Source organism: Hemiscyllium ocellatum, chromosome 9, assembly GCF_020745735.1.
Source record: "Hemiscyllium ocellatum isolate sHemOce1 chromosome 9, sHemOce1.pat.X.cur, whole genome shotgun sequence".
In the NCBI taxonomy this organism is placed as follows: Eukaryota; Metazoa; Chordata; class Chondrichthyes; order Orectolobiformes; family Hemiscylliidae; genus Hemiscyllium; species Hemiscyllium ocellatum.
In genome coordinates, this window is record NC_083409.1 from 50,000,694 (window position 1) to 50,014,657 (window position 13,964).

At 42.1% G+C, this 13,964-nt stretch overlaps 1 protein-coding gene across 2 annotated transcripts in view; it reads right to left on the bottom strand.

The window, feature by feature from the left end:
• The window catches only part of LOC132819021 (P-selectin-like), a 70,282-nt gene extending 58,188 nt beyond the window's left edge, over positions 1-12,094 (bottom strand). For both annotated transcript variants that reach the window (XM_060830275.1, XM_060830274.1), the window contains exon 1: positions 12,020-12,094. In XM_060830275.1, coding sequence (XP_060686258.1) covers positions 12,020-12,022 — 3 coding nt within the window. In that variant the 5' untranslated portion in view covers positions 12,023-12,094. The remainder of the gene's footprint in view (positions 1-12,019) is intronic.
• Positions 12,095-13,964: the final 1,870 nt, after the last annotated feature.

Consider the following 13,964-nt stretch of genomic DNA (forward strand, 5'->3'; position numbering starts at 1 on the left):
GCAAAAGAAAATACATTCATTATTTGCTAATAGAAAGAAAGTAGAGTCTGGATGAACACAAAGCTCTTATTAGAGCTTCATTAGAAATCAGAGACAAAACTAGTTTGATGCCTCACTCTGACCTGCTGGTTTGTCAATGATCATTGCATTAAATGGTAAGAGGGCACACCACATTCACTTCACCAGCTATCTGAGCAAATATGGGGAAACCTGGAGATGAAGTACATTTTGAAAGATGTTTGATGAAAGGCTGCATGAGAGATTGTTGCACAAAGTTAGGTGGGGATAACGTAAGAGCATGGATTATGGATTAATTAAAAGGTAGAAAACAATGTAAGAATGTAGGGAATGGTTTATTTTAGGGTGGGCAGATTGCAGTATGGCAAGTATCAATGCTTGAGGCTCAGCTATTTATGATCTATGCTCCTCGTTTGCATAAGACCACAAGGCATAGGAGCAGAATTAGACCATTCAGCCAATCGCATCTGTTCCATCGTTCAACCATGGCTGATTGTTTCTCAAACTTATTCTCCTGCCTTCTCCCCATAATTCTTGATCCCCTTACCAATCAAGCACCTGTCTCAGCCCTAAATACAATCAATGGTTTGGCCTTCACAGCCCTCTATGGCAGTGAGTTCCCCAGATTCACCATCCTCTGGCTGAAGAAATTCCTCCTCACTTCAGTTAGAATATAATAACATCCCTACAGTGTGGAAACATTCCCCTATTACTCTACATTTACCCCTAACTAATGCACCTAGCCTACACATCTCCACACAGACAGTTGCCCAAGGCTGGAATTGAACCCAAGTGAGGCAGCACTGCTAACCACTGTGCCATATGCCACCAGTTCTAAAGGGTCATCCCTTCTCTTTGAGGCTGTGCCCTTGAGTCCTAGTCTCTCCTACCAGTGGAAATAACTTCTCCACATCCACTCTATCCAGGCCTCTCAGTATTCTGTTTCAATGAGGTCCCCCGCTCATTCTTCTCAACTTCACCGAAGACAGACCCAGAGTATTCAACCACTCCTCATAAGACAAACTCTTCATCCCTGGGATCATTTTAGTAAACCTCTGCTCAAACCCTCCAACATCAACACATCCTTCCCTTGAAACAGGACCCAAAACTGCTCATAATATTCCAAATGCAGTCTGACCAGTCCTTGTACAGCCTCAGCAGTACACTTCTGCTGTTGAAGTGAATGCTAACTTTGCATTTACCTTCCTAACTACTAACTGAAACTGTGTGTTAACCTTCAGAAAATCCTGATCTAGGACCCCCAATTCCCTGTATACTTCTATGTCTTTATTCTTCCCACCAAGTGCATAAGCTCATATGTTTCCACATTGTATTCTATCTGCCCCTTCTGCCAGTCCAATTCCTCCTGTAGCCTCCCCTCTTCCTCAACACTATCTACCCTGCCCCTTATCTTTACATCATCTGTAAACTTAGGAACAATTCCCTCAGTTCCTTTGTCCAGATCATTAAAGTATAATGTGAACAGATGTGGTCCTAACGCTGCCTCCTGCTGAATGTCAGTAAACACTGGCTGCCATTCTGAAAAAGACCCCTTTATCCCCACTCTCTGCCTTCTGCCAATCAGTGAATCACTACCAGTACCTTGCTGCTAACACCATAGGCTGTTATCTTAATTAGTAGTTTCCAGTGAGGCACCTTGTCAGTGAGGTGATTACATGTGACAGATCCAGGTTTGCTGACAATACAGAGTTACCTGCCTCTATCTGTAGGGGCATCCTTCAATTCTAGAATGCAGCACAGAAATAGGCCTGTTATTCCTCTTTAAAACAGCTATCAACTCTATCCATCTTTTTCTCCAGAAATCCAAAACAATTATATTGCCTTTTTAACAGTTCCTATGAAATTTGCTTTCACCAACTGCTCTGTTAATGCATTCCATATCTCAACAACTCTCATTGTGAAATCATTCCTCCTCATTTCCTCTCTACAAGGTTTGCCAATTATTTTAATCAACCATGAGTTGTTAACTCACTTGTCAGAGAAAACAGTTTCTCCCAATTTCTCTATCAAACCAATTTTTTGATTATTACTATTTGGTTTTCCCTTAACCCCCTCTTTTGTAAATGAGGACAATGACCAACTTCTCTAATCTCTTCATGTAATCAAAGTTCCCTGTGTCTGGTATCATCTTGGCAGTCCTCCTCTATGTACCCTCCATATTCACCCAGAATGTGGTGCCCATAATTATAATTAGTTCAGACCTATTTTGTAAAGGTTTAACATAACTTCTTTATTTTTGTCTTCAAACTCTACATCTGCAAATTCAAGTGTCAACCCCTGATCAGTTTACCTTGGTACCTTCCAGACCACATGAATATGTATCCTCTCTGTTCATGTAGCCTCTCAAAATAGTATCTATTAGATTATGGTGTCCAGCTATGTTGTCTCTTTGAAAGTTTAAAACTTCATATTTTTCCATATTAAACTGTATTTGTTATATGCACCAGTCCACGATGTCCTGAAATCTATGATGATCAGGCTTACCAATACAGGTAGGTAAAAACCCTTATCAATACAGGTACATAATCCTTTATCCAAAATTCCAAAATCTGAAAAGCTTTGAAATCTGAAATGTTTTTCATGGAGTGTGGAGCGTCATTTTGACGTGCGAACAGGTGACCCAACTTCATACCCACTGGAACCATGTCATTCATATATGATGTGGCAGCATGACCCAACACTGACAGGAGTCTCAGCATTTGTGCTATTCACACATGTGTCTGCTGTTAGGTCTTTTTTTTAATTTCACTGTGAAAATTCATTTATTCCGAAATCCGAAAATTTCCGAATTGGCCCCAAGGTTTTCAGATAAAGGATTGTGCACGTCTACTATGCTGTCAAGCTTTGTATTTTCTATAAACATCAAAAATGTACCACATATATTAAAATTTATGCAGGTTTAATTTATGTAAAATAAGAAAAGAAGTTACCCGAAGAGGAGACGGAGTGGGACCGTCACTAATCAGTATTCTAGAGACTATTGTATTACAGCAGTGGAAAGGACGAAGGATGAAGACTCGCCATCTGAGGTAGTTTGGGCTGAGCTTAGAAATAGGAAAGGTGAGGTCACCCTGTTAGGAGTTTTCTACAGGCCTCCTAATAGTCCTAGAGATGTAGAAGAAAGGATTGCGAGGAGAAGAGTGAAAGTAATAGGGTGGTTGTTATGGGGGACTTTAACTTTCCAGATATTGACTGGGAAAGCTATAGCTCGAGTACGTTAGACAGGTCGGTGTTTGTCCAATGTGTGCAGGAGGGTTTCCTGACACAGTATGCAGACAGGTCAACAAGAGGTGGGGCCATACTGGATTTGGTTCTGGATAATGAACCAGGCCAGGTGTTAGAATTGGAGGTAGGTGAGCACTTTGGAGACAGTGACCACAATTCGGTGACTTTTACTCTAGTGATGGAGAGGGATAAGTGTGCACTACAGGGCAAGAGTTATAGCTGGGGGCAGGAAAATTATGATGCGGCGAGGCATGACTTAGGATGCGTGGCTTGGAAAAGTAGGCTTCAAGAGAAGGGTACAACTGATATGTGGAGCTTGATCAAGGAGCAACTATTGAGTGTCCTTGATAAGTATGTACCTGTCAGGCAGGGAGGAAAGGGCTGTGTGAGGGAGCCATGGTTTAATAAGGAATTGAAATCCCTTGTTAAAGGGAAGAGGGTGGCCTATGTAAAGGTGAGGCATGAAGGTTCAATTGGGGCGATTGAGAGTTATAAGGTAGCCAGGAAGGATCTAAAGAGAGAGCTAAGAGCAGCAAGGAGGGGACATGAAAAGTCCTTGGTTGGTAGGATTAGGGAAAACCCAAAGGCTTTCTATAGGTATGTCAGGAAAAAAGAATGACTAGGGTAGGAATAGGTCCAGTCAAGGATAGTAGTGGGAAGTTGCGTGTGGAGGCTGAAGAAATTGGGGACATTGTTGCCAATGTGAATATTGAGTCACAATTAATTAGAATGAGTGGCTTTGAGGTATGTAGGGAAGAGGAAATTCTGGTAAGGGTGAAAATAGATAAGTCCCCTGGGCCTGATGGCATTTATCCTAGGATTCTCTGGGAAGCAAGGGAAGAGATTGCAGAGCCATTGGCCTTGATTTTTATGTCCTCGTTGTCTACAGGAATAGTGCCCGAAGACTGGAGGATAGCAAATGTGGTTCCCCTGTTCAAGAAGGGGAGTAGGGATAACCCTAGTAACTATAGGCCCGGTGAGTCTTACCTCTGTTGTAGGCAAAGTCTTAGAGAGAATTGTAAGGAATAGGATTTATGAACATCTAGATAGGAATAATGTGATCAAGGATAGTCAGCAAGGTTTTGTGAAGGGCAGATCGTGCCTCACAAACCTTATTGAATTCTTTGAGAAGGTGACTAAGGAGCTGGATGAGGGTAAAGCGGTAGATGTGGTGTATATGGATTTTAGTAAGGTGTTTGATAAGGTTCCCCATGGTAGGCTACTGCAAAAAATATGGAGGTATGGCATTGAGGGTGAGTTGGTGGTTTGGATTAGGAATTGGCTGGCTGGAAGAAGACAGAGGGTAGTAGTTGCGGCCTGTGGATCCGCGGACTCGAGTGGCGGCTGTAACCAGGAGAAATGGCCTGAGCCCTGGAAGGGGTAGCTGGACAGTTAGGCATCAGATTCTGATCCCCGGCCTCTACTGAGGGAATCGACTGGCCCAGCAAGATCAGTCAGTGACCCTCTTTCCATCCCTGATGAGGGGCGGGGGATTCCTATTCCCATTCCTGATGAGGGAATGAAATCTGTACTCCTTCCTAACGAGGATGTGAACACTATTCCCATTCCTGATGAAGGAGTGACCAGTCGCATCCCTGATAATGGGGTGAACTTTGTACCCATTCCTGATGCAGAGGTGATTCCTGCTCCTATTCCCATTCCTGATGAAAGAGAGAAATCTGTACCCATTCCTTATGAAGGGGTAATTCCTATTCCAATTCCCTTTCCTGATGAAGGGGTGAAATCTGTTCCCATTCCTGATGACAGGGTGAATCCTATTCCCAATCAGGGGAGTGAATACTTTCTATTCCTGATGAAATTCCTAATTTCCCCTCCCCCCACCTTGTCTCAGTCCCAACCCTCGAACTCAGCACCACCCTCCTAACCTGCAATCTTCTTCCTGACCTCTCCGCCCCCACCCCCACTCCGGCCTATCACCCTCACCTTAACCTCCTTCCACCTATCGCATTTCCAACACCTCTCCCTCAAGTCCTCCCTCCCTATCTTTTATCTTAGGCTGCTTGGCACACTCTCATTCCTGAAGAAGGGCTCATGCCCGAAACGTTGATTCTCCTGCTCCTTGGATGCTGCCTGACCTGCTGTGCTTTCCCAGCAACACATTTTCAGCTCTGATCTCCAGCATCTGCAGTCCTCACTTTCTCCGAAATGAACCCTATCCCTGATCAGGGGATAAACTCTATTCCCATTCCTGAACAGTTGCCTGCATTCCCATGTCGCAAAGTCTTTGATTTTCCCCCACTGCCCCGTGCCATCATGGATGAATGTCTGGCTGGCATTCATGTAATTCAAAAGTTTCCGACTTCCTTGTTTGTAAAGTTGGCTAATATGAAAACAAAATACTTTAGATTAGAGGAGGAAGTGCTGGAAGCCTTGAAATGGTTAATGGTGGATAAATCTCCAGGACCTGATCAGGTGTATCCGAGAACTCTGTGTTAAGCTAGAGAAGTAATTTCTGGGCCTCTTGCTGAGATATTTGTATCATTGATAGTCACAGGTGAGGTGCTGGAAGACTGGAGGATGGCAAACGTGGTGCCACTGTTTAAGAAGGGTGGTAAGGACAAGCCAGGGAACTATAGACTGATGAGCCTGACCGGTGGACAAGTTGTTGGAGCGAATCTGAGGGACAAGATGTACATGTATTTGGAAAGGCACGGACTGATTCGGGATAGTCATCATGGCTTTGTGCATGGGAAATCATGTCACACAAACTTGATTGATTTTTTGAAGAAGTAACAAAGAAGATTGATGCGGGCAGAGCAGTTGATGTGATCTGTATAGACTTCAGTAAGGCATTTGACAAGGTTCCCCCTGGGAGACTGATTAGCAAGGTTAGATCTCATGGAATAGAGGGAGAACTAGCCATTTGGATACAGAACTGGCTCAAAGGTAGAAGACAGAGGGTGGTGGTGGAGGGTTGTTTTTCAGACTGGAGGCATGTGACCAGTGGAGTGCCATAAGGTTCGGTGCTAGCCGAAATGACACTTTGTCATTTCCATAAATGATTTGGATGCAAGCATAAGAGGTACAGTTAGTAAGTTTGCAGATGACACCATCAGTGGTCAGCGAAGAGGGTTACATCAGATTACAACAGGATCTTGACCAGATGGGCCAATGGGCTGAGAAATGGCAGATGGAGTTTAATTCAGATAAATGCGAGGTGCTGCATTTTGAGAAAGTAAATCTGAGCAGGACTTATACTCTTAACGGTAAGGTCCTAGAGAGTGTTACAGAACAAAGAGACCTTGGAGTGCAGGTTCATAGCTCCTTGAAAGTAAAGTCGCAGGTAGATAGGATAGTGAAGAAGGTGATTGGTATGCTTTCCTTTATTGCTCAGAGTATTGAGTACAGGAATTAGGAGGTCATGTTGTGGCTGTACAGGACATTGGTCAGGCCACTTTTGGAATATTGTTTGCAATTCTGGTCTCCTTCCTATCAGAAGGATGTTGTAAAACTTGAAAAGGTTCAGAAAAGATTTACAAGGGTGTTGCCAGGGTTGGAGGATTTGAGCTAAAAGGAGGGGTTAAACAGTCTGGTACTGTTATCTCTGGAGCGTCAGAGGCTGAGGGGTAACCTTATAGAGATTTATAAAATCATGAGGGGCATGGATAGGATAAATAGTTAGGTCTTTTCCCTGGGGCCGGGGAGTCAGAACTAGAGGGCATAGGTTTAGGGTGAGAGGGGAAAGATATAAAAGAGATCTAAGGGGAAACGTTTTCACCCAGATGGTAGTACATGTATGGAATATACTGCCAGAGGAAGTGGTGAAGGCTAGTACAATTGCAACATTTTAAAAGGCATCTGGATGGGTATATGAATAGGAGGGGTTTGGTGGAAATGGGCCTGTTGCTGGCAAGTGGGACTAGATTGGGTTGGGATATCTGGTCGGCATGGACAAGTTGGACCGAAGGGTCTGTTTCCATGCTGTACATCTCCATCTCCATCTCCAAAGGTTCATCTTGGAGTGCAGTTACCAGTGGTGTTCCGCAAGGATCTGTTTTGGGACCATTGCCGTTTGTCATTTTTATAAATGACCTGGAGGAGGGGCTAGAAGGTTGGGTGAGCAAGTTTGCGAATGATATGAAAGTCGGTGGAGTTGTTGACAGTGAGGAAGGATGTGGCAGGTTACAGCGCGATATAGATAAGCTGCAGAGCTGGGCAGAAAGGTGGCAAATGGAGTTCAATGTAGCTAAGTGTGAAGTGATTCACTTTGGTAAGAGTAACAAGAAGATGGAGTACTGGGTTAATGGTCGGATACTTGGTAGTGTGGATGAGCAGAGGGATCTTGGTGTCCATGTACACAGATCTCTGAAAGTTGCCACCCAGGTAAATAGTGCTGTGAAGAAGGCATATGGTGTACTGGCTTTTATTGGTAGACGAATTGAGTTCCGGAGTCCTGAGGTCATGTTGCAGTTGTATAAGACTCTGGTGCAGCCGCATCTGGAGTATTGTGTGCAGTTTTGGTCGCCATACTATAGGAAGGATGTGGAGGCACTGGAATGGAGGTTTACCAGGATGTTGCCTGTTATGGTAGGAAGATCATATGAGGAAAGGCTGAGGCACTTGGGACTGTTTTCATTGGAGAAAAGAAGGTTTAGGGGTGACTTGATAGAGGTGTACAAGATGATTAGGGGTTTAGATAGGGTTGACCATGTAAACCTTTATCCACGTATGGAGTCAGATATTACGAGGGGGCATAGCTTTAAATTAAGGGGTGGTATATATAGGACAGATGTTAGGGGTAGATTCTTTACTCAGCGAGTCATGAGTTCATGGAATGCCCTACCAGTAACAGTGGTGGACTCTCCCTCTTTATCGGCATTTAAACGGGCATTGGATAGGCATATGGAGGATAGTGGGCTAGTGTAGGTTAGGTGGGCTTGGATCGGCGCAACATCGAGGGCCGAAGGGCCTGTACTGCGCTGTATTTTTCTATGTTCTATGTTCTATGTTGTATTGTAGTTGATGGAATTTAAATTGAATGAATAATTTGAAATAAATTGAATGAAAGAAAGCTACGCTCAGGAATGGTGGTCATAATAACTATCATTGGTTGTTGTCAAAACCCATCTTGTTCACTTAGGGAAGGAAAGCTGCTACTTTCTCCTGGTGTGGCCTATAAATCACTTCAATCCAAGCAATGTGGTTGAAACATAGAAATGTAGAAAATACCACCAGGAATAGGCCACTCAATGCTTTGAACTTGCTCTGCCATTCAATATGACCATGGCTGATCAGTCCAGTCAATATCCTTATCCCACTTTCTCCCTGTATCCTTTGATCCTTTAGCCCTAAGAACATCATCCAACTCATTCTTGAAAACATTAAATGTTTTGTTCTCACCCGCTTTCTGTGACAGAGAATTTCACAGCCTCATAAATCTCCGGTTGACAAAATGTTTCCTTATCTCAGTTCTAAATGGTTGACCCTGTGTAAATGGTTTACCCTATCCTTAGTCTGTGACCCCTGGTTCTGGACTCTCCGGTCATCCTTCCTGTGTTAACACTGTATAGTCCTGTTAAAATTTCTTAGGCGTCCATGATCATCACCCCCTCGACCATCTGTCTTCTAAACTCCAGTGGATGTAATCCTAACCGATGCAGTCTCTCTTTATACATCAGGGCAGAAGTGGGTACTGCAGTTGCTGGAAATCAAAGTCTAGATTAGAGTGGTGCTGGAAAAGCACAGCAGGTCAGGCAGCATCCGTGGAGCAGGAAAATCGATGTTTCGGGCAAAAGGCCTTCATCAGGAATGAAGGTAGGGAGCCTGCGGAGTGGAGAACTCTCTTTATACATCAGTCCTGCCATCCCAGGAATCAGTCTGGTAACCCTTCATTTCACTCCCTCCATAGCCAGAACATCTTTTCTCAGATAAGGAGATCAAAACTGTACTAATACTTCAGCTGTGGTCTCACCAAGGCCCTTTACAATTGCAGCTGAAAATGTGTTGCTGGAAAAGCCCTTCTTCAGGAAGCTCTTCAGGCTCATGCCCGAAATGTCGAATCTCCTGCTCCTTGGATGCTGCCTGACCTGCTGCGCTTTTCCAGCAACACATTTTCAGCTCTGATCTCCAGCATCTGCAGACCTCACTTTCTCCTTTACAATTGCAGCAAGACACCTCTGCTCCAGTACACAGATTTTCTTGCTATGAAGGTCAACATGCCATTTGCGTTCTTTACCACTTGCTACCTCTGCAGGCTTCCTTTCAGCGACTGGTGTATAAAGACAGCCAGCCAGGTCTCAAGGTACCTCCTCACTTTCCCAACCTATCACCATTCAGATAATAATCTGCTGTTCGAGTTTTGCAACCAAAATGGTTAACCTCGCATTTATTTACATTATATTTCACTTGCCACGCATTTGACCACTCGACTTGTCCAAATCACATTGGATTTTTAACTAGTCTCCGTAACGACTGAGCAAACCACACAATTTAAGTGCACTGAGGGACAGGTAACAAATGCTAACCTACCACCAGCTCCCAGTTCCTATGAAAGAATTTTAAAACACCTGGGACTACATTTGTTTCCATTCAGCATATAGTGATTACTCTTAGTTTGTAGCACTGCTGTCTCCTTAATACCAAGTGCTTCTACTTTGAAACTAAGTCCAATATGAGGTACTTTAAGCAATGCCTTTTGAAAGCTCATTTCACAACAGATATTGCACTAGCTTTACTAAATCTCTTTGCTGCGTCATGAAATAACTCACTCAGATTCAATCGTTATGATTTTTCTTTCACAAATCCATACTTACTGTCCCTATTGACTAATTCTTTTTAAAGAGAGAATTAACTTGGTCACAGGTTTAGTAGTTCCCATGGCAGGTGTTAGACTAATTTAACACTTTTCCCTTTTATAAACAGGCTGTAACATTTGCATTCCTCCAGTCCCCTGGCACTATATCCAAAGAGAATTACTTAAAAATTCTTCTGCTCCTTCAGCAGGAGCAGTGTTCCGAAAGCTAGTGCTTCCAAATAAACCTGTTGGACTAAACCTGGTGTTGTGTCCACCCCTAGTCCAACACTGACACCTTCACATTTTTACTTTCTATGCAATTATAAAAGATTTTGGGGCTATTTCTGTTACTTTGTTTTCTTCATTCCCTTTACACCCTTTTCATAAACTGTTTCGATTCTGCCTCAAATCACAAAGCAGCAGCATCTCTATTCTGTCTACTCCACTACTATATTCTTTACATGAAATTCATAAGAAATTTTCCTTGCCTATTTTATTTTGACATCCTTATCATCTGGAAGTTTTAGTTTTGAATTCACAACTTGTCCTCCAGTATGTAAACACAGATTGTGCTTGTCCACACATAGTCATAGAGATGGACAGCACCGAAACAGACCCTTCAGTCCAACTCGTTCATGCCAACCAGTTATCCAAACATACTCTAGAACCATTTGCCAGCACTTGACCCATATCCCTCTAAACCCTTACCAAACATATACCCATCCAGGTGCCTTTTAAATGCTGTAATTGTACCAGCCTTCACCACTTCCTCTGGCAGCTCATTCCATACACGTACCACCACATTGCCCCTTAGTCTCTTTTATATCTTTCCCCTCTCATCCTAAACCTATGCCCTCTAGTTCTGGACTCCCCCACCCTAAGGAAAATATCTTGTCTATTTACCCTATCCATACCTCTCTTCATTTTATAAAGCTGTATAAAATTACCCCTCAGCCTCCAACGCTCCAGAGAAAACAGCCCCAGCCTATTCAGCCTCTCCCTATAGCTCAAATCCTCCAACTCTGGTAACATCCTTGTAAATCTTTTCTGAACCCTTTCAAGCCTTACAACATCCTTCCAATTGGAAGGAGAGCAGAATTGCACGCAATATTCCAAAGGTGGACTAACCAATGTTCTGTACAGCCACAACATGACCTCACAACTCTTATACTCAATGCTCTGACCAATAAAGGAAAGCATACCAAATGCCTTCTTCACTATCCTATCCACACTCCGCTTGCAAGGAAATATGAACCTACACTCCAAGGTCTCTTTGTTCAGCAACACTCCCCAGGAACTTACCATTACGTCTATAAATCCTGCCTTTGATTTGCCTTTCCAAAATGCAGCACTTCATATTTATCTTATTAAACTCCTTCTGCCACTCCATGGCCCAGTAGCCCATCTGATCAAGTTACTGTTGTATTCTGAGATATGCTTCCTCATTGTCCACAACACCACCAATTTTGGTGGGATCTGTAAACTTACTAAACATACCTATTTCACTGCTATCCAACCTGGTCAGTACTGTATAAACAGCACCAAAAATACTGGCTTGATGTCTTAAAGAAAAGATTATTTACTGATCTTAATGTTCGAGCTCAGATTGCACTAAAACAATTACCCAAATACGAGGTAAATATTTCTATCAGAAATGTACTGATAAGCAAATACCTTTGCAATTCACAAGTTAATGCAGCAACAGTGTCAAACATATAATTTTACAAAACATTAATTACATAGTCCAATTCATGTATATTCGTTTAGCATTGAGAATATCCAGTGAAAGTGTTTTTAGCTGTGAACTTTATTTTTGCCTTAGCAATGTGTAAACAGTCACAGTTCATTTCCTTAGACAAATTTGAGTTATCACCGTTCTTGTAATTCTCCTCACTTCAGTTTCTTTCTTAATTTAATAGAACTATGCAATGCTAATACTGCTTTACACAGTTGTTGCTGGAGTTTTCATTTGTATAAGAAGAGACAGAGAATTTTACTCACCATCTTTATTATACAAGAGAATTCTTAGATGCAATTCTTTGTCGCAGCTCTCAGCTTTGGTGTTGCCAACTTCTGCGCTTAACAGCAGGAACATAAACAGAACCTATTGTGTGGATTTCCTGAAGAGCTGTCAATCAGGAACTCGCTCACTTCTCCTTCTTGTCTGACGAATCTCTAAGGGTCACAGGAATTGACTGTATATGATAGAAAACTGTGGAGATTCTTACGAACTTGCCATTTCTATAAATAACAGGCTGCTTTTATAGGTAGAGCTTATCAATGATTATCTTTCATCTTCAGCTATTTTAAAGTATATTGACCATGAAAAGGCAAGATTAGAGAAAACAGACATTACATTGCCTCAATTCACCAGAGCTTTACTATTAACAATGAAGTGTTTTCCAAAGCAGATAGCAATCTGAGAGATTCCAAATACTAACTGACCAAAACTCTGCAAACATAATTATATAGAATGTTGATTGATTCATTAATAAATTTGCTTCAACTATTATTTAAAGGCATTTGGATCAAGAACATTTCATATTTAATTTCTGGTTTATGCTGAGTTAACTGACTTCTTCACACAGGCAGTTGTAAGGTGGGTGTCACTAGCCCAGCATCCAACAATACATACCACATGGTTGCAAACTTTTAATTTTAATTTTAATTGGGGAACTTTCTGTTGAGGAGAAAGTGAGGACTGCAGATGCTGGAGATCAGAGCTGAAAATGTGCTGCTGGAAAAGCGCAGCAGGTCAGGCAGCACCCAAGGAGCAGGAGAGTCGACGTTTCGGGCATGAGCCCGAAAATGATTCCTGAAGAAGGGCTCATGCCCGAAACATCGATGCTCCTGCTCCGTGAACTTTATGTTGAGTTGCTCAATGATTAATGTTTGTGTGATAAGCTTCTTTTGTTGTCTAAATGTAACACAAATGACACACATGGAGTCTGTTTAGATAAAAATCTCTAGTGGGTTTATTTACAAGTTAACAGCTCAATACAGTATAATGTACAGACACAGCCTGTGTCTCAACTGCCCCTGAACTGTGCTCATGTTACAATATCTAAGGATTTGGTTCATCTGCATATTCATCTCTTAAATGAATATCACTCCAAAGGTGATATCACTACATCCATGTTTATTTCCAAAGATAGCTCTTATATGTTACAAGTAAGAATACAAACACATTGGCTAATAGCAAAGCAGGCTATACTGAAATAAATATTATGAAATTTACAAGTAGAGAAGTCAAAGAAACCATACATCATGTTGATATTTTGACTATTCTTCTAGACCTTGTCATGGCATAACCTTCTGTGAGTGTGGATTTCACTCTTGAATGTTCTTGGTTTGCCAGTGAAATGTCAGTGTGTTGTTGCCCTAATCCTCTTTCACATTGCTGTTGTCTGGGGTTGTTCTTTCATGTGCACAGGCCACACAGCTTCATTTCTGGACTACACTGCCAATTCTGCTTGCTGCACCTAGGACTTATAAGTTCAATTGTCCAGCCACAATGGTTTATATTTTCTGCCATCCATTAGCAATCATTGCCATGAACTATCTTTTTATATCTAAGGATCCTTTTAAGACTGCTTTAATAGGTATTGAGACAATTAGCAACTCCATTATTAGCTCTAACAGTTCAACCTCAGGAAAATTGCATTCAATGCCCTTTATGACAAATTGGTCTCTTGCTTTCTTTGGCAATTTTTGCCTATAGGACATAAATTCCAACCAATGAATTCTAAAGTTAACTCTTACATCTAGCTGGTCTATTAGGGCTTCCCATATTTTGTGGAGTCTTACTGGTCCTTTTCAGATAAACCCGAGTTATTGACTCTGTGGAAACCCACATTACCAACTGCAATCAGTATCAGCAGAGCTGATTTAACTGGTCTATGAAGCACAGCTTCAGCTTTGTTTAAAAATTTGAACTCAGATAAAA